This window comes from Lissotriton helveticus, chromosome 1_1 (assembly GCF_964261635.1).
Source record: "Lissotriton helveticus chromosome 1_1, aLisHel1.1, whole genome shotgun sequence".
Taxonomy (NCBI): domain Eukaryota; kingdom Metazoa; phylum Chordata; class Amphibia; order Caudata; family Salamandridae; genus Lissotriton; species Lissotriton helveticus.
This window is the reverse complement of record NC_136057.1, coordinates 1,033,158,771-1,033,180,021: the sequence shown is the minus strand read 5'-3', so window position 1 is coordinate 1,033,180,021 and position 21,251 is coordinate 1,033,158,771. Positions and strand designations below refer to the sequence as shown.

Sequence of the window (21,251 nt, the reverse complement as noted above, 5' to 3'; positions counted from 1 at the left end):
AGTAATTACTAACGGTAGATTACGTTTAGAAAAGATTGTTAAAAGGCAGGAAAGTTATTTATTAAATGTCGACAAACCACCAAAGTAATCACTAACGGTAGATTGCGTTTAGAAAAGATTGTTAAAAGTAAGGCAGGAAAGTTATTTAATAAATGTCGACAAACCACCAAAGTAATCCCTAACTATAGCTTACATTTATAAAAGATTGTTAAAAGGCAGGAAAGTTATTTATTAAATGTCGACAAACCACCAAAGTAATCACTGACGGTAGATTACGTTTAGAAAAGATTGTTAAAAGTAAGGCAGGAAAGTTATTTATTAAATGTCGACAAACCACCAAAGTAATCCCTAACCATAGCTTACATTTATAAAAGATTGTTAAAAGGCAGGAAAGTTATTTATTAAATGTCGACAAACCACCAAAGTAATCCCTAACTATAGCTTACATTTATAAAAGATTGTTAAAAGGCAGGAAAGTTATTTATTAAATGTCGACAAACCACCAAAGAAATCACTAACGGTAGATTACGTTTAGAAAAGATTGTTAAAAGTAGGGCAGTAAAGTTATTTATGAGAGGTCGGCGGGCCACAAAAGTACACTAACTTCTGAATTAAAAACGTTAAGGCATTGCTGATTATTGGTGTTGTGTACACATCAAGATAACCATTAATTCTTGCTTCGAAGTGAAAGTAATTGCTCATCTGATGTCAATAGTTTGGCAATCTGCCCTCTTGAAAAAAGTTTGATTTTGACCTACTTCTCATTTGGATTGCCCTTCAAGACCATAATCCCTCCATAATAGCCATTTATGAGGAAATTAATTTGAATGCAATTACGTAGTCATTAAGGTATATGAAGATTTTACAAAAAAATTAATCTTTTAAAGAAAAACACGGTGCCACCCTAACTGAAACTCTTCTTTTTTTACTCATATCATTCCATATTAGCGCGTTTGATTATATTAAACCTTGTGCGCTCCATTGCTCAGTATGGTGATCGTATCACAAATAAATGCTAAAGGAACCCTGCATACATGTTAACTCTCAGAGCCTGTAACTGAGGCTCAACCACTAGGTGTCATCTTGGGGCCTCACAGTCAACGCTGTCTCAGGTCGCACTCAGGTGGTTCCCTTGTTAACTGTACTTCTTTACCAGCTCACTCTTTCTGTTTGCAAAACAAATGTCTCTGGAGGAGAGAGGGAATACAGCCTATGCTAACACTAGCTAAATCCGGGTGATGTGTTATTGAAATGTAATTCAGGTGGGGTGTGAGCGAGAGTGTAAGTGTGTGTATGAGAGTGAGTGAAAGAGACAAACCACAAAAGTATGGGGATAAAGAATACTCCAGGCTTGTGCCTTCTATGCATCTATATATGTGATTTATTTGGGGGAAAGCTTGCTACCAAGCAAGAATACTCTATTTAGGGCTGGGGTACACAATCCCAGAGGGTGGGTACCCTGCACAATGAATGAGGGGACTCACAATGCAATGAGGCTAGGGGTGCATGTCAGAGGGATGCAAAAGGAAGAAAGGCAGTGCCAGATCAACGGGGAGAGTGGGGTGGACATTATAATCTGGAAAGGGGGGGTTGCACAATAGGGAGGAGTTGTAACAGATGGATAAGGCGTTGAAGGGAGAGGCAAACTAGGGTGGGAGACCGCAGGCTAATGAAGGGAGCAGGTGAAAAGGGATACTTCTCAATTCACCCAGAAACAGTACGCCAGTCAAAGATATGTAAAGAAGTCGCTAAACTAAACCTCACAATAACCACTAATAACTACACATCACCTCTCAACTTACTTAATCTGTCTACAACCAATTGGCAGAAAGCAAACCAAAAATGACAAAATATAAGTAAATATCTACATTGAATAAAACTGAAAAAACTACCAAATGGCATGCTTTCTAAAGCGGGGCTTTTTATCACAGTTCTATGACTCACATGTGTTGCTTTTATTCGCTGGCTTTATTTATTGTAGGCCATTTAGCATGTTGTGTCCTTCCTGTGGAGCATAGGCTGTCTGCCACCATTCTGACTATCTCCTTGTATTCTTCCAGGAGTGCTCACTTTCCAGGGACTCTTTTTTTTCTTTTCAGTGAGGCGCTGCATAAGAGTGTATGTGTTTTTTTAGCTGTATTTCTTGTGTGCTAGTTCACGAAGCAGCTGCTGCAGTAAAATTGCTGTATTTCTTTTAGAAAAACGTAAGAACACAGCAGCAGACCAAGGTCAAGCACCTTCACTCGTTTAGTTTCACAATTAACAAATTGAGTGCAACAACTTCTGACAGCTGCTGCTGAAAGATGCCTATTTACAATAAGATTTAAAGACCAAAGAAAGGTGCACTATATAGAAGTAAAGACAAGTAAGTTCTTCGATGATATGTCTCGTATCCGTTCGAGGGTGACAAGTGAGCGTCCAGAGAAGAAACAATTGTTGCTCTAAAAAACACATCTAGGAATTTATCACATTAGGAAAGCTTCTTATCTAGAGTAGTAATGTGGCATAAACAGATACGAAGCCAAGTACTAGTAGCAGAAAGACATGTTCTAGGAGGCCACATGATAACATTCAAACTCAGGATTTGCTGAACGCGTTGGCTGTGTGCCGTTGTTGTTTTCAAAAGAAATTCAATAAAAAGAAGAACCTTTGAAGAACTTACTTGTCTTGACTTCTATGTAGTGCACCTGTATTTCTTTTTAAAGTTTTCCTGTCGCCTACTTTCTGCATGACTGATTCTACTTATCTCTGGCACTACAAGTTAATCAATCACGCAGGCGAAACCTGTTGGCTTTACCAATGCTTTTTACTCTGTGTTAAATCTACTAGTGCTCTACTCCTAGCACCTTGAAGTACCTCTGAGGAACATGGGCCCTATGCAAATACTGCATACCCTACCACTTGCAGAGATCAGGGAGACACCAGCACAAATGCTCGCTGCTGTGTAAACGATAGAGGACCAGGGAGTTTGAATGCGTGTAATGTTCCTGATGTATAGAATGTCAATGTTACCATAATATTACTTGCCCTATTTGTTTGAGAAGAGACTGCCACACATACTTCATTCATCAAAGCGTCAGATGAGATCTTGTTTTCTATTCACGGCTCCAACATTTGGTTAGTTTGTCACATTGTCTCCATCACTTAAGCAGCAGCGCTAACTCCGATTGATTCCAAGGTGCAAAGGCACTAATACTTAATACGTCCTAGTTTCTCATTGGGATTCTGAGGCCAAACGCGTAGTTGTCCCTCAGCGTCACATCAGCTCAACGAAGAGCAAAGTATGACTGTGGAAAAACTAAATTACCATGGGGCATAGTCTTGAAATCTCATTCGTCTACTGAAGTAAACTCTACCACTGTGAATGCTTCCAATTCACAGAAGTGTCCTTGCTTTATCTGTCCAACAGGAAATGAATACTAAGGAAAGATACAACACCTCGGCTCGGATCCACATCAGTGTCCTCGATGGAGACGATCAGTATCCCCAATTTCTGCCATGCAAGCTCCTGACCCATGAGGGGACCGAAGTGTGCGTGAACCCCACCTACACAGCAAACATCACAGAAGGTGTACTCCAAGTAAGTGCAGCTTTTGTGACGCGGCATGGATACTGGCTACAGCTGCCAGTGATGTCAAGTATTAAGGAAGCCAGACGAGTCACTCATAATAAACTGACACTGAATTAATACATCAATGAATACAATATTTTCAAAGAATGGGTTTGAAGTCTTAACCTCATGGCATATCTTTGTCTAGCACAGAAAGGGTATGAGTATTTAAGGTACTTAAACTATGATCCTTCCCTTAGTATGCAGGATCTGTAAACCCCAAATAATCCACATTGCAGCCAGTTTTCTTTCTTAGCAAATCTGCATAAAGCAGGAAGGTCATTGAAAGGCGGCCGGACTTCATACAGCCAAATTATTAATATTGGACAGGCTGAATACAATGTGACCAATCACAGGCCAGTGTTCATGAGACTTCACTCAGGGTTGAGAGTAGTTATCTCTCATTTCCAGGCAATCACAAACACGGGCAGTGCTGTAGTTAGATCTGCCTTGCATGGTAGAGCGTGGGAGGTGAAGAACAGACCTGCTCAGATCTCAGACCCACATGACGGCAAACCTGTGGTTTTATACCAAGGCTTCATGAGCATCATGTCCCACCTTTCTCCGCTCCCATCCTCTTGGCTGTTTGGAACTGCCACGGCGTAGCTTATAGTTTCCTACACAGCCATGCCCCAAAAAGTGTAGAGCTACCATACATTTCCTATAAAGTAATCTACAAAGATTCCAAAAGTTCACAACCCCATATTGTCTGAAAAGCAAGAGCTGAAATATGTTCTAGAGCTGAGGCCTATTGCTTCACTGCTGCAGGTCAACTGCCTTTGGATATAAGGCCAGCCATCTGAGACCCATCAACATTTATTCATTTAATTATTTTGAGGTTTATAGTGCATCAGCGTGCTTTCTTTAACCAACTGTGAAGCACTATCCATATAGTCAGATATATTGGTGAGGAATATTGCCGGGTAGCTGTTGTTAATAGGGGGCCTTAGTAGTGTAAGGACAGTGTTCCACAAGTCAGCTATCGAAGATCTCTTGTATGGCCCATTGTGGTTTGAACTAATTGCATGTAGCAGGACGGTGGAAGGACATGCTATTTCTGTACCTCTTCTTCCAGATTTCCTCGCTTTCCCAGCACCTAACAAACAATAGCAATTTCATTACAGCGCTGCTCAAATATGACTCTTTGTTAAAAGGCGGGAATGGGTTGGGTGTCCTCACTCCTCTTTCATAGATACTTCTTCTGGCAAGAACCTTAGTCACAGGTCAGAATGTTTACCAGCTCACTATTGCATGACGTGGATGACTAATATCTACAATGTTTCCCTGTAGATCATTCCTTTGGCGCTCACTCCAGGACCAATCTATGCTGAAGATGGAGACAGGGGACTGATGGCTGTTGTCACCTATTCCATCCTGCCAGGTAAGCTTAATTACTACAAATATGTGTGGTTAACACTGTGATTGTAGCTCCATTTTAAATAAATGAGTTACACATATTTTTGGGCACTGAAATTCTTAACAAGCATTGTCAAAACCACTATGACTGGCTTTAATGTACTTATGCATACAAACCAGGCATGCACAAATCCACCAGACAATTTGAGCAGTCACTCTGTGTAATCTGGTACATGGTACCACAACAGGAGACATACAAAGGAGGCAGAGATAGAGGCATGTTGCACAGAAGAACAAGTTACTTACCTTTGGTAACGCATTATCTGTTAGAGACTCTATCTAGCTGCAGATAACTTACCTTTGGATTTCCCAGGCATCAGGCTGGATCCGGAAACTTTTGCTGAGTAATACCCCTTGCCCGTGATGTCGGGTGGCTCCATTCAGCTCTGCGGGACGTCATCGGCAGTGTCGGTTATGATGTCGCGGTGCCTATTTATGCGCCACCCAGGCACACGAACGTCAGTACTTTTCGTACTTTGCACGCCAGAAGTGCAGTGCCACAAAGCAACTGACGTAATTGTGTGCTAAACTAGGGCCCTAAAAAGGGGAACAACCCTATCCCTACAATATCAGTCTGTAAAGCAGGGAGGCATGGGTGGGGCTGTAAGGAATCTGCAGCTAGATAAGAGTCTCTACCAGATAATGCGTAACCGAAGGTAAGTAACTTGTTCATCTGATAGAGACTTCTAGCTGCAGATTCCTTACCTTGAATCATATACCTGCGACATACCATCACGGTGGTGGGTTGCGGACACACATCCTAGAATAAAAAGTCTTGTAGGACTGAACAGGCAAAATGCCTGTCCCTGCATACTTGCCTATCAGTAATGTTTTGCAAACGTGTGCATAGACGCCCACATCACTGCCTGACAGATGTCTTAGGACATCCCGATCCCAGGACGTAGTCTCAGCCTTTCCCTTGGTGGAATGGTCTCTTAATCCCTCAGGGGGCTGCTTCTTTGCCAAGGCATAACAAATCTTGATGCAGAGAACGACCCAGCGAGAGATGGTCCTTTTCTGCACTGCCCTTCCCTTCTTTCCTCCCACATATCCCACTAAGAGTTGGTCATCCACCCAGAGCACTTGTGTACGGTCAAGGTAGAACACCAATGCTATTTTTAGGTCCAGACGGTGGAGACGCTCCGCTTCCTTAGAAGGATGCAGAGGAGCAACGAATGTGGGCAAAGTGATGGACTGACCCAGATGGAATAGGGTCACAACTTTTGGCAAAAAGGATGCGCTGGTGCAAAGCACCACCTTGTCCGGAAAGGACATAATATAAGGAGGCAAGTTGGATAAAACCTGCAACTCACTCACCCTCCGGGCAGATGTAATCGCCACTAAGAAGACTGTTTTGATGGTCAACAGCCGGAGGGGACAATTATGCAAAAATTCACAGAGAGCACTCTTCAGGTAAGTGAGGACCAAATTAAGGTCCCACTGCAGCATGACAAAGGGCGTGGTGGAAATAAGTGAGCCAGCCCTTTTAGAAATCTATTTACAATAGGAGACTTGAAGAGAGAAGGCTGGTCTGGCAGCTGCAAAAAGCAGACAGAGCAGAAAGGTAAACCTTGAGAGTTTCCAAGGCAGAGCCCTGCTGGGCAAGGGTTAGAATGAGTAAAAGGACAGTAGAAAAAGAAGCAGAAAGAGGGTAAATAGACCTTTCTGTAGAGTATAATACAAATTTCTGCCAATGGCAGCCATATATCGTCTTAGTGGAGGGCCGCCTGGCCAGCTGACTAACTTTACAACCTTCTGGAGGAAGGTCAAAGGCTGTCAGCTGTCGCTACTCAATCTCCACGCATGGAGGTGTAGAGTTGACAGGTTCGGATGGAGAACCCTCCCCTGATGCTGCGACAGAAGATCCTCCCGAAGGGGAGGCCTGATCGGAGGATCGACATTCATTCTCAGAAGCTCTGGATAACAGCCACTCCTTGCCCAGTCTGGAGCCACAAGAACGGCTTGGGCCCAGTCGCTCCTGATCTTCTTCAGAACCCTGGATAGGAGTGGCATGGGTGGAAAGGCATAAAATAGGCCTGAGCTTCACTCGCGACGAAAGGAGTCGCCAATCGACAGCCGCCTTGGAAATTCCAGCGCGCAGTACCGCTTGCACTGTTTGTTCTCTTCGGTGGCGAACAAATCTAACCAAGGTTTTGCCCACTGCTGAAAGAGACCTTGCGCTACCACTGACTGCAGATGCCACTCGTGGTCCACTAGGCATCGCCGGCTGAGTTTGTCTGCCCTGCCATTCAGAGACCCTGCCAGGTGTTGAACTATCAGGGTTATGCCCTGCTTTTCCAGCCATGTCAAGAGACGCTAGGCCTCTCGACAAAGGGTCCATGACCCCACTCCGCCCTGCTTGTTGCAGTACCACTTGGCGGTGGACACCTGCACTAGCTTCCCCTTGACCAAGGGAAGAAATGCTTTCAGTGCCAACCGAATCGCTCGAAGCTCCAACAAGCTTATCTGGAGCTCCAACTCTGCTGGAGACCAGTGTCCCCTGATCTCCACCTCTCCCAGATGGCCGCCCCATCCCAGAAGTGACGCATCTGTCACGAATGTGAGATCTGGTTGGGGAAGGGAGAGGGGTCTGCCGTTGACCCAATAGCGGTTTGTCAACCACCACTGCAAGTCTTTCCCAGTTCCTTCCAAGATCTGAACCATGTCGGTGAGATTTCTCTGAAGCTGTGCCTATTGAAACTTCAAGCCCCACTGTAGAGCCTGCAAACGACATCTTGTGTGTCTTACCAACAGGATGCAGGAGGCCATGAGGCCCAACAACCTCAGAGTCAGTATCACCGAAATCCAGAATAGAGGCTGAAATATCGCAATCATAGCCCGAATATTCTGGCCTCGCTGCTTGGGAGGATAAGCCCTAAATTGCACTGTGTCTAGAACAGCTCCGATGAACGGGAGCGTCTGAGAAGGAGCCAGGTGTGACTTCGGCACGTTTATGGAGAACCCAAGCGAATGCAGGAAGTTAGCCATAGTCTGAAGGTTGGAGACGACTGCCTAGGACGAAGACGATTTCAACAGCCAGTCGTCAAGATAGGGGATGACCGACACCCCTAACCTGAGCAGATGAGCTGCGACCACTGCCATCACCTTGGTGAACACCCGAGGGGCATTGGTAAGGCCGAAGGGGAGCACAATTAACTGAAAATGCTCGCTGCCTACCTTGAACTGCGGTAACGCCTGTGGCCCGGTAGGATGGGAATGTGAAAATAAGCACCCTGCAGGTCCAACTCCACCTAGGGCAGACAAGACAGGGCCAGAGTGAGCCTTTTGAATTTCTCCTTTTTGAGGAAGAGATTGACGGTCCGAAGATCTAAATTGGGCCATAGCCCCTTGTTGTTCTTTGGAAGCAGAAAGTAGCAGGAATAACAGCCACTGCTTACTTCTGAAACTGGGTCCCTTTCTATAGCTCCTTTGGCCAAAAGAGCCATTACTTCCTCATGGAGCAACTTTAAATGATCTTCCATTAGCCGTTCCTGACTTGGCAGAATAGTAGGAGGAAAAGAAAGGCCAGATAGAGAATAGCCTTCCTGGACGATCTGCACGACCCACTTGTCTGATGCTATGGATCTCCAGTCGGGGAGATGATGACGAATTCTCCTACCAACTGGAGTAGTTTGGTCCCGCAGAATCAGACTAGGAGTGCTTGAAGGCTGCGGCTGCTGGGGGCAGTGTGGTAGATGACTTCTGGCCTCCATTCAGAGATCGGAATGCACCGTGTCCATGTCCAAGCATGGTTTGGGCAGTCTGTGTGGGACGGTCGCAAGGGTAGGGCTGACGCAGCATTAAACCATTTCGGTTGCCACAAAAGGTAGACAGACTGGCCATGAGGAGTGGAGGCAAGGCCCAAGGACCTGGCCGTAGCACAAGATTCCTTGAACCTGCCGAGGGCCGAGTCTGCCTTTTTCCCCAAAAAGGCAGGTTACATCGAAGGGCCTGTCCATCAAATTAGCTTGGACATCGCCCAAGAAGCCAGTGTTACGAAGCCAGTCTCAGGGTCACTGTATGGTGAATTTTGCTGCATCCCTCCCATCTTTGAAAGTTTGGGAGATTACACCGTGGCCTCCTCCGGGACTTCTGGCAGCACTTGCGCAACCATCTCCCAAAGGGAATGGGAGAAACGGCCCGATAAACATGCGGTATTCACTGACCACAATGCAAGGCTGGAGGAAGAAAACATCTTCTTCCCAAATTAATCCAACCTCTTGGATTCCCTATCCAGAGAGGTTGAAGGGAATGCGCCTTGGGACGAAGAGGCCTACACCACCAAACTCTCTGCGGTGGGGTGTAGGCTGAGGAACATTGGGTCACCCGGAGCTGGGTGATGGCGGCGTGCAATTGTCCAATTCACAGGAGCCCCTGTGCTAGGTTTGGACCAAGTTCTTAGAAGGACGTTCGTAAGGCCTCATTAAAGGACAACAGGAGTTCAGAAGTGGAAGCCCCAGGTTGAAGCACCTAAGTCAGGAGATTAGTCCTGACTTGCATGGAGGCAAGCTCCAGTCCGAGAACCTCAGCTGCCCTCTTTACCACCATGGCATAGGACACTCCCTCTTCAGTAGCCACCGTAGGAGGTGAAAGCCTGCCAGTATCTGGGGAAGTATCCAGACCACTGAGCTCCCCAAGTTCCCCATACAAGACCAAATTCTCATCAGAGACTTCCTGGTTCTCAAGAGGGTCCAGAGACTCCTCCCATTCCTCTCCTGAGCCTAGCACGTCTTCAAAGTGATCAGGTGACAACATAGAACCTACAAGTTCTGTCGACGTAGGAATCGGCGTTGATCGATGTCGTTCCAGCTCTGTGTCATCGGGGATGGGGATAGGGCTTGCGCCACCGACAGGCATTGGCGATGTCGCAGGCACCGACTTCGGGTTTGACTCCGGGTAAGGTAGCGTTGACACGACTGGCGTCGAACCTGATCCGTGATCAGATCCCTGAGGACCCACCGGCCTCATGGCCGGAGCCAATGGCATCAAACCAAATGTGGCCCCTTCGAACCCTGAAGGCTCTCCAGCAGGGTCGCTCCGCTCAAATACGGGGCACATGGCCTCGTAAAATAATTTTTTTTGAGCGGGAGTTGCTCCGGCTCTTGGAAAGAGGGGGAGGTGTGAAGTTGACTCTGGCTCGCCTAGAGCATTGGTGCTCCTTACCTCTCTCGACGACGGACATCAGTTGAGGCGAAGACCTAGTCCGCTTGGACTTCTACATCTTGTGCCTCTTCCCAGAGTGTCCCGAGAACCTCAAATGGGAGGAAGAGGACTTAGGGCTCCGGAAGCGGTCTCGCAACCTCCTCTTCTTTGAACGGGACCGTGACCTCCTCTGAGTCTCGCTTGATGGTGTTGACCTCGACCTAACTTCATTGCTCGCTCACTCAAGGTCTTCAGAGTCATCGCCCAACAGTCCAAACACGACTTTGTATCGTGGTCGCTCTCGAGACACCAAAGACAAATGCGGTAGGGATCAGTAACCAACATCATGCGGGAACAAGTCCCGCATGGTTTGAAACCTGTCATCCTCGAAGACATCCCTTGCACACAAAGTTGATTCCCAAAATTTAGACAAAAGTCGACAAAAATCAGCAGAGGGGTAGCTCTTCCCGGATTGATGCTTAACTGGCGCGGAAAGAAAAGAACTGATGTCCGCACGCATAGGTGGCGCCTATATAGGCACCGTGGCATTATAACCAACGCTACTGATGCCAATGAAGTCACGCGGATCAGAATCGAGCCACCTGACGTCGCACGCAAGGGGTATTGCTCACCAAAAGTTTCCAGATCCAGCCTCAAGCCTAGGAAATTCAAAGGTAAGGAGAAGTCTCTATCAGATACAAAGCACAGTCTTTGCAGACATCTATACCAATAAAAAAATCATATGATTCAAACACATTCATTCATGATAATCCAATGTGTCATTTGAGAATGCTCCAACAACAGAAAATTATATCCACAATTTGTGATTGGGTTTATGAGTACGTGTGCAGACATATGTGCACTATATATTTTGGAATAGGACTCTTCATTATCAGTATACTAGTATACCCAGAGGAAGCTCCATGTTGAAGAGCAAAAAGTCTTGCCTATTATGTCCGCTGAATATTCTTTTATTGAATGAGGAAATAAAGTTTGATTGATGCCTCTCAGGGATGCATTGCTTTGAATTGTATGGCTGAGGACAACAAGCCTTTCGAATGGGCACAACCTTTCACTGACAGAGGAGCTCTTTGGTTGGTGCAGTAGGTTAGGCCTAAAGTTGTCAAATCATTTGTTTATATTTTGCACATCTAATCCAGACTCACTGGCTTTACCAATGTTTGCTTGTTTTTCGCCCTGAGATGGCAACGTGTAACAGGTATACTCAAACATCGGTGCCACACTTGCTTTGCCATAAAACTCGAGCTGCATATCTATGATATGTCCCAGTAAGCTGACACCAGTCTGGGTTTACATGTACTAACATTGAAAGAGGCCACTGCTTAGCAGTTTGAGTAAGAATGTTCCTACTGTAGCAGAACCAAGATTGATGTGCTTGTGGTTGCCCCCTGCTCCTGTCTGTGTTGGCACAGGGAGCAGAACCACAATGGCCTGGAATACGGCCCAGAGATTTTACAAGTGGCTGAGACACCGCACATCATCACTTTTTGTTTTTCCCATTGGATAAAACTGTAGTCGCTGGTGTTGACCTTCTTTTGTTTTTTCCATTGCTCATGTTGTGATTATAATTGTGGTCAATAATGTTGTACTATCCTTGCTGAAAAGCTGTTTTTTCTGCTGTGGTCACTGGTGGGCCCATGCTGAGGTCAATGCAATTGCAGCAGCAGTGGTCATTGCTCTTGTGATAGTCGTTGCTGTTGTGGTCTCTTACTCTCTTCTGTAGTAGCAGATGTTGTTGTGGTTCCCACTGTTATCCCTGCTATGGTGGCAGCAAAGGGCTCTACCATGATTCTTGCTGATGGTGATGGTCATTGCTGTGAACCCTGCAATTGTTGAAACTGTTGTCGCTACTGTGGTCCCTTCTATGCTTGTAGCTGTTGTTGCTGTGATTGCCACTGTTACTGATACTGCCCTTGCTGTTATTGCAAATGTGATCACTGCTTTTGCCCATGCCTTGCTTGCAGGTGACATTGGCCCTGCCGTGGTGGCAGCTGTGGTCAGTGCTTTGGTTACAACATTGGTCCCTGATACGCTGTCAGATGTTTTTGTCCCTGCTTTGGTGGTAGCTGTGGTCGCTGTCATAAAAGATGTTGTTATAATGGGGCCTGTTGTTTTCACGTATGTGGTTGATGCTATTTGTTCCCACTGCTGTGCATGCTGTTGTCTCTTCCGAGGTGGTAGCAGTTACCTTTGCTGTGCAACAACAGTTTTTTGCTATTGTATCCCTGTTCATGGTGGCAGCTGTTGTCACTGATGTAGTCTCTTTCTATGTTTGCACTGTTGTTGCTTATTAGGGTATTAGCTGTGGTCATTGAAGAATTGCATGGCTTGCATTTCTTTCATGACAATACCCATAATTGATCCCTAATGAAGTCCCTTTGTTGGCATAAAACGCGTTGGCTGGGCGGACATGTTTGTTATAAGACAAAAAGAAGATTGAAGAATACATTCTGAATATGTGTTTTACAACTAATGATGCTAGAGTTTAATGGAAGGACTGAAGACGAACGGTTATGGTACCATACGGGTAGATGGAAGTTCAATGAATTTTTTATTTATTTAATTTTAATTTGATTTAAACGGTTTTATGTAGCGCTGGCTAGACCCAATAGTATCAGAGCGCTTTACAGGGGTTGGAAGTAGAAACAGATTGTAATATTACATTCATGCAAAAAGGAAAAGGGTGAAAAAATATGAACAAAATGCAAAGAACAATAAATACATGGACAAGAAGATCAACAGTACATATAATCCATAACCATGATTTGGATAGTTGTGCAAGCGTGGGTAGCCAGAGATGATGGGGGAAAAGTATGGAGGTAGGGTGGAACCGAGGAAGGTGAAAGGAGAGGAGATAGCATGTAGGAGTAGGTGATGATAATATGAGGACTAGTAGAAGGAGGGTGGAAGTATATGTGAGGGAGAGAGGTGGGGGGGGGTAGTAAAACAAGGATAATGTGGTGAGAAACATAGCCCCGTCATGGGCAGGTTGAGAGACCCTGTTAAGTAGCGGGATTAAGGACCCCAGTATTTGTAGAGAAAATGTTGCTTGAGATCTTTTTTGAAGCTGAGGTAGGAGGGGTTGCAATGCAGGTCTTTGGAGAGTGAGTTCCAGATAGTAGGCACGTTTTCGGAGAAAGAGCGTGACTAGGTTGATTTCTTGTTTACCAAGGGAGGTACCAGAATGAGGGTATTTGTGCTCCTCATTTCTCTGGCACAGCCTGATTTGTGAAATTTTTGTGACAGATACAGTGGGGTTTAAAGATACAAGGCTTTATGCGTAATGCACGGATTCTTGTAGGTGGATCTGCCTTCGATAGGAAGCCATTTGAGATCTTTGAGGATGGGAGTAATGTGATCAAACCTCTTACAATCAGAAATAAGCCTGGCCGTGAGGTTAAGGACTGACTTGATTGGGGCTAAGGGGACTTAAGGTGTTCCGGCGAGGATGGCGTTACCATAGTCCAATCTGGAGAGTACTAATGATTGAACAACAGATTTAAAGTCATCAAGAGGAATGAAGGGTTTAATTTTCTTGAGGTGATGTAGAGGAAATAGAGCGCCTTTAGCTGCGTTTTTTATGTGGGGAGAAAGGCTGATGTTTTGATAAATACTTATTCCGAGAGATTTTAATGAGCTAGAGGTAGATAAGGAGCAGTAGAGGGCTTTAAGCTCAGAGATCCAATGTTGAATGGGGAGTCGGTTATTTTTAGGAGCAAAGAGAATGACTTCTATTTTTTTAGGATTGAGTTTAAGGTGATTGTGATGGAACTATTGTTGAATCTTAGTCAGGGCATCATTGAGGTGAGTAATGTCTGCATGGGAATTGATTTTATAGTAAAGCTGGGTATCATCCGCATAGAGGTGATAGTTGATTCCTGCTTGCTTTAGAATGAGGGTGAGGGGTTTCATGAAGAGGTTAAATAGAGAAGGAGAGAGAATAGAGCCTTGGGGAACACCCAAGGAGACCGGCAATTGCTGATTTTAATGTATTGGATTCTGTATTGAAAGAAGGAGGTGAACCATTCAAGAACAAGACCATTGAAGCCAAACCGACCTTTGAGGGTGTTGAGTAAGGCAGAGTGGTTTACAGTATCAAAATCAGCTGAGAGGTCAAGAAGAATCAGAAGGGAGGCCTCCCCCTTGTCGAGGGAGTGGTGGATATCATCAAAAATGTTGAGCATTGCAGTTTTGAAAGCCTGACTGTAATGTGTCCAATAGGCTAAATGAGTCAATGGGTTTGTCCAGTTGGAGCAAGGCACATTTTTCAAGGGCCTTGGAAGAGGCAGATTAGAGATAGGACGCAAATTGTCAAGGTTGTTGGGTCAGCAGTGGTATTTTTTAGGGTAGAAGAGATTTGGCCTAGCTGAAGGGAAACAGGGACACACCCTGTGGTCAAGGAGGAGTTGATGATGGTAGTCCAATAAGGAGCAATGATATGCTTTAAATCTTGAACGAGTTTGGAGGGGAGAGGGTCAAAGGTATGAGAGGAGGGTTTAAGCTTAGCGATGATGTTTAGGACATCTTGATCAGTAACTGGGCTAAGGTAATGCCAAGATGCATTATTTTTTTAACTGTGGACTGGTGAGGAAATGTTCGGGGGGGGGGCGGTGTGAGGGAGACAAACAGAATTAGAAGGGGGCGAAGGTGTAACAGGAGACTTGGATGGTAAGACATCGAGGGGTGATGAGCACTGAGGAGAGTGAGTTGCGGCACAGGATAGATCAATCTTGGCGATTTTATCAGAAAATTCATTTGCAATTTCCTCACATCTTTCGGTGGAGGCCATCAATTTGGGGGGAGCAGAAGCTGTTTGATTTTTGATGATACTGAATAGTTCTCTAGGTCTATTCTTAGCACAGTCGAGTTGTTCGCGGAAGAAGGAGGCCTTTTCATTGAGGATGTGTTTTTTATAATTAACCCTTGCGGTTCTGAGGAGGGCAAGATTTGGGGGGGGGGTGTTGTCTCCAAGTGCGTTCGGTCATCCTAAGTGCGTGTCTCTCTTGAGATCCGCATTAAACCAGGATTTGGCAGAGATGTTTTTTGTGATTTCAATTTGGCTGGAGCAATTAGGACAAGAACCTCAATGATGGATTTGTTGTAGTGTTCAGTACGATCATTAGCATTTTGTGAAGGAGGTGGAAGTTGAAGTTTTGCTTTGACCTTAGTCTCCAATTTGCCAGGAGGAATAAGGTGAAGAATTAAATAGTGATACACGATCAAGGACTATTCAAAATCTTGAGTGCTTCTCCCTAATGTGCATTTGTGATTTCGTGTCATTTATGTGGTTTTCTGGCAGTTGGACCTCGACGGTTAAAGTACCAAAGTTGATTTGTTGTCGGGACGTGGTCTTGGACCACTGCTGCCAAATCTGTTGAGTACCAAACAAAAATAGGTTCCCATCGGGGATTAGCCTTGTTACCCTTAAATTCAACCCTTGTCGGAATGTTCTTTCAGCTTTCTTCATTGTGCTGAACGAGAGTGAAAACATTTTCAGACAATACTCAAAATGTGAAAATGACTGTGGTAAGAAACCGGTAATGAGCGTATGCAGGCACGATATAAAGAGACGAGCTGAATAAGAAAGGATACATGAATACAAACTGCAAAATAAAAGGCATGAGATTGCAAACACTACTGGATTGGACCAATCCTGGAATTTGCAGAATCATGTGCCATCAAAGAAGACGAGGGATGTGAGAGAGGCAAGTGTTTTATATTTAGAAAAGGCAGACAATTAAGTAAAATGAGATAATATTAAAATTACAAGAATGGTAGAAGGTTTAGATTTGCACCAACACAGTCCCAGATGTCCCATTAATAATGCCAGAGGATCAACAGAGAAACATCCACATGCAAACTGATGAAACTGAGGTTGTGTAGTCTGATCTGCAAACTGTGTCAACATTGTTAGGTGTGGCATGCCGTCACCAGCACCGGAAGCAGATGACAGTGTACCAGCACCAACCAGGAGTGGGATCCTGCATTTCACATCTCTGAAACGTTATAGTGTTTACTGCTTTAAGTGAGCTCCTAATGGAGCATCATATCAAATGAGTTCTCTTTTGAGAATGCACCAGAACTGAGTTGTCTTATGCAACTGTGTTTGGATTGTGGCAAACTTGCAGTTATGTATTGATTGAGAGATTATTGTATTTGACAATGGGCCGAATAGGAAGTGTATGATCTTGTCAGGGATATTTGTAGGGTGCTGCATGCTTAAATGCATGCGCCACGTTACTTTTGCCTTTGAATTTGATGAGCTATGGTGCATGATTTGTCCATTGCTCGGTGTGCGAAGGATGTTCTGCTAAGAGGCATATTTAGCTGATGATATGCCTTGGATGTAGTGCTGTGTGCATGCGGTGTGGAATGTCTGAATCAACATGCTGTGAATAGTTATATGTAGAATGGAGAATGATAGAGATGTGCTGTTGAGTAGGAAGCATTTGGCCACCTATCTGGCTTGGGTATCATATTGTGCACATTAAGATATGGCTCTAATTTGTCTTGTACATGTGATTTAAGGTCGAATATATCTTTATATTTTGGGCCTTCTAGTAGGATTGTGAAAGCAGCATTTCTTTAACTGATATACACTCGTACGTCACAGTCTGCAAAGAGCATAAGGGGGGATTTGGTGTTGGAGTGGTATTGATTAGCTGGCTGTGTTCCCTGTAGTGCACATGTGGGTGTGATAATTACTGTACAGACTGTAGTGTGGCATTATATTAGATGCGGTTGCAATTGGAGTGTGGCTTGCTGTTGCTGTGGCAGCGTGAACAAACTCTAAGGTTTTGGTGTAATATTTGTAGGAGCACCAACCACATTAATAGCTGCATCTTAACCTCCTGCAGTGTGTACAGTGAACACTCCATCCATGCCAAGAATAATTTCCTGTGCCAAGGCAAAGGCTGCATTTTGCCTCAGCCAAATAAGCATGTTTAATTAGAATGAATGGGTGATTTGAAGAACAAGACTGGTTGCTGTTTGTGATGTTAGCCCAACTTAAGTACAGTAAATAGCGTGGGATTGGGTAGATTGAACACAGCTCCGTAGAAACTTACATTGGAAGAAAAGAACAAGTTACTTACCTTCGGTAACGCATTGACTGGTAGAAACTCTATCTAGCTGTAGATTCCTTACTTTTTGAAATCCCAGGCGTCAGGCTGGATCCAGAACGTTTACTGAGCAATACCCCTTTTGCGCGGCATGCGGTAGCTCCATTCAGCTCCGCGTGCGGTGTCTATATAGGAGCCATCCAAGTGCGCGGACGTCAGTACTTTTTGTTTCTTACACTCCAGTAGCGCAGAGCCACGAAGTAACTGACGTAGTCATGTGCAAAACTAAGGCCTTGAAAAGGGGCAATAACCCTAGCCCTAGAACATTAGGCTGCAAAGCGGGAAGGCATGGTTGGGGCTGTAAGGAATCTGCAGCTAGAGTCTCTACCAGATAATGTGTTACTGAAGGGAAGTTACTTGTTCATCTGAGACTTCTAGCTGGCGATTTCTTACCTTTTGAAAAGATACCCAAGCCATACCATCCCGGTGGTGGGCTGCGGACCAATTGCTAAACTAGGAAGTTCTGCAGGACCGAGTGAGCAAAATGCTCCAAACAATAATGTTTTGCAAACGTGTGCAAAGATGCACATGTTGCAGCTTGACATATGTCTTGCAAAGTGATACCCCGAGCCAAGGCCGTAGTCACAGCCTTTCCCCTGGTGGAGTGGGTCCTTAATCCCTCAGGGAGCCACCCGACACGCGTAAGGGGTATTGCCTGGGAATTCAAAAGGTAAGGAATCTGCAGCTAAAAGTCTCTATCAGATAGTCACTGCTTTAAGACGAAGTGCACATGGTCACACTCACAATAACTCGTCATAAGATTTACCACTTGTCCTTTGGAATGTGACAACATTTAATTTGAGTTCCTGGCTGAGACTTGTAGCGGTTTTGAATATTAAAAAGAGGGTTTAGTACAGTGCAGTATCTACAGTTTTAAGTAACTCACATCATTGGTAAGCTAGTGAACTTACATTTTTTTACCAGGGAAGTGGGTGAAAGTGAAATATGGATCAATGCAGGTGCAACTAGAGCCAAGAAAGTACTCACTTTTATAGAGTAACTGGAATCAAGTTGAGACTTTGGGAAGATGTGACACTTATTGCGAGCTGCGACTGAAACGAGCCTGCCCTGTACACGAGGACCCTCAGCAAATGGTTCATATTTGCAAGAGGGGGTTAATGGAACACAATTTGCTGCATCTTTATATAATTTTACAAAACTAAGCACTTGTAGAATTTTATGTAAGTTCTATTCAGTAGAGAGAGAAGGAAAGATCTGATGGGACCCCCATGGGAAGCAGGAGTGCCACATGGAATGAACAGTTGTATGTTGCAACCACTCAATCCCCAACCATGCAAGGCTGAACAACGCAGCCTTAACAACGACCGCGTCTTAACCACACATGCCTTTACCACGCATGCCTTTACAATTAATTTAGTTGTTAGGACATATTTTGTAAAGGCGTATGCATGGTTAATGTTCTGCCCTAGCCTCCGCCCTAAGTCCTAAAACCCAGCCACCAGCCCTGAGTACGACCACAGCCCTGAAAACACCCCAGCCCCCTACTGAATTCTTAAAGCGGGGAACAGCCATTACATCGTGGCTGTTACCCCGCATGCCATTACAACGCAAATGTTACCACTCATGTGTTGTAACAACACGTAGTCTTTACTACGCATTTTTTTACAACGCATGTACTTTTACCACACATGCCTTTACAAGGAATTTTGTTGTAAAGTTATGTATGGTAAAAGCACATACCTTGTATAAAAAATATAGGCCATCCACGTTGCTGTGAGGAAATACGAGGAGAGATAAGAACCATGAGGAGAGAGAGGTAAGGGGGATTGGGCCTGATGTGGAAGTTACTAAATTAGGGTAAAAAGGGGTCGGAGGGGTCATGTAGGGATAGTGGTTTAGGGCAGGGAAAGGCTTGGGGGTCGGGGAGTCATGCAGGGGTGGGGTTTTAGTGTTTAGTGTAGGGAGAGGACAGGGAATCGGGGTTGTGCAAGGTAGTGTTTGAGGGTAGAGAGAGGACTGGGGGTCAGGGGAGGGTCGTGCAAGGGTAGTGTCTTAGGGTTTAGGGTAGGGAGAGGACTGGGGGTTGGCGGGTCGTGTTTTAGGGTTTAGAGTAGGGAGAGGACTGGGGGTCGGGGATCGGCCAGGGTAGTGTTTTAGGGTAGGGAGAGGACTGGGGGCCAGGGGGAGGGTCGTGCAGGGGTATTGTTTTAGGGTTTAGGGTAGGGAGAGGACTGGGGATCAGGGGGTCGTGCAGGGGTAGTGTTTTAGGGTTCAGAATAGGGAGAGGATTGGGGATCGTGCAGGGGTAGTGATTTAGGGTATTAAAAGGATTGGGGGTTGCGTAGGAGTAGGGATTTAGGAAAGGGCAAGGGCTGGGGGTCGGGGATCATGCAAGGGTAGTGATTTAGTGTTTAGGGTAAGGAAGTGTTACTTACCTTACACACTTTTACCAAGTGTTTGCCTTTGCCATGCATGTCTTTGCATTGTAATGACATGCGTGGTAAAGGCATATGAGTGGTAAAAGAATGCGTTGTAACGGTAGGTCGTTGGAAGTGTGCTAGCATTGTAATGGCATGTGTGGTACTACTATGCGTAGTAACATCATACATTCCCTAAAAGCACACCCCAGTCCTAAATATGAAGCCCATCCCAGCCCTTAAAACGCTCCAGCCCCTCCATGCCCTGAGCCCTAAAACCTGGCCCCCAGACTTTAAATCGACCCGGCCTCCCACCCCTAAGTCCTTAATCCTTCACCCCAGAACTTGACTCCGACCCCCCTGTCATGAGCCCGAAAACCTTCATCCCAGAACTCGACACCGACCCCCCCGACCTAAGTCCTAAAACCTTCACCCCATTTAAAGTATACTCAAAATTAAAAAAAGAATTCAAAATTAAAATCGACCCGAGTCCTCCCCTTGACCCTAAATTCTTCACCCCAGAAGTCGATCCTGACCTTCCGCACCCTAAACCCTAAAACCTTCACCCCAGCCCTAAGCCCGAAAACCACCCCGATTTAAAGTATAGATAATTAAAAGTTTACAAAAAATTGTAGTCACCTCCGACCCTCCGCCTAGTCCGTTATGACACTAGAGCGCTAACTACCACTAATGTCTAAACCACGCATATGCCTGGTTTAGACGTTCGTGGTTCCGCTGGTGTTGCTAAGCCACACCTTGTTTTGACTGAGTGGTTTAGGCTGGTTCCCGGAATAAACTGACATTTTATGCTACCACTCTGAATGTCCCACTGCCCCAGCAACCACGCAAGGCCATCACGGACTAACCAAAGCAGTTCACTATTCTCCATACACACTGAAGAGCCAACATTGCTGCACAGCAGAGTATATTTTTTCCACTGCAGGCCCTGTACTGCCTCGTAAGGAGGTGACCCACTAGTGTGATAGCAAGTCAAGACCCAAGCCGCAGCCACAGCCCTGAATAGACACGGAACCCCTACGGAACAGCTTCACCAGGAGAGTGTTGGTTTCTCTCCTAGCTCAAGTACTAGGTTCCAAGGAGCCTTCTAGCTGTAAACAGTGGGACAGACCCTGCAAGTGTAAACCAGGGTGTCACACCACACCAATGTGCTCCTGGTTATAAAAAACAATCTGTCCCAGTAGTACACTATGTCCACTCTGTACACCAATAGGTGAGGCTAAACTCATTTCCTCCCCCACATACAAAAAATGTTTATCTGCCTCTGGACAATAAGATGGCCATTGTGTTATCTTCTGGCTATAATTAACTTTAAAGAATCCGCAAGCCCACTGCCAGCACATACTTCACAGTGCTTCCATTGCAATATTCAATGATGATCCTTAGAAGTTATGTACAGCAACAAGCAAAAGCTGTGAAGGGCACTGCTTAAGTTAACATCTCTAGCCATGCTGTCTAGAATTATTGTACATTTATTGGAAGATACATCAATCAGTGATACACGATAATTTGGATAAAAGCCAATGTCCCTCAATCCGAGTGGAC

General features: G+C 45.2%; 1 protein-coding gene across 1 annotated transcript in view; it reads left to right on the top strand.

Annotated features, from left to right (window-relative positions):
- LOC144771940 (protocadherin-15-like) overlaps positions 1-21,251 on the top strand; it is a 295,105-nt gene that overhangs the window by 187,373 nt on the left and 86,481 nt on the right. Inside the window, exons 8-9 of the mRNA XM_078656173.1 lie at positions 3,410-3,580; positions 4,901-4,991. Coding sequence (XP_078512299.1) covers positions 3,410-3,580; positions 4,901-4,991 — 262 coding nt within the window. The remainder of the gene's footprint in view (positions 1-3,409; positions 3,581-4,900; positions 4,992-21,251) is intronic.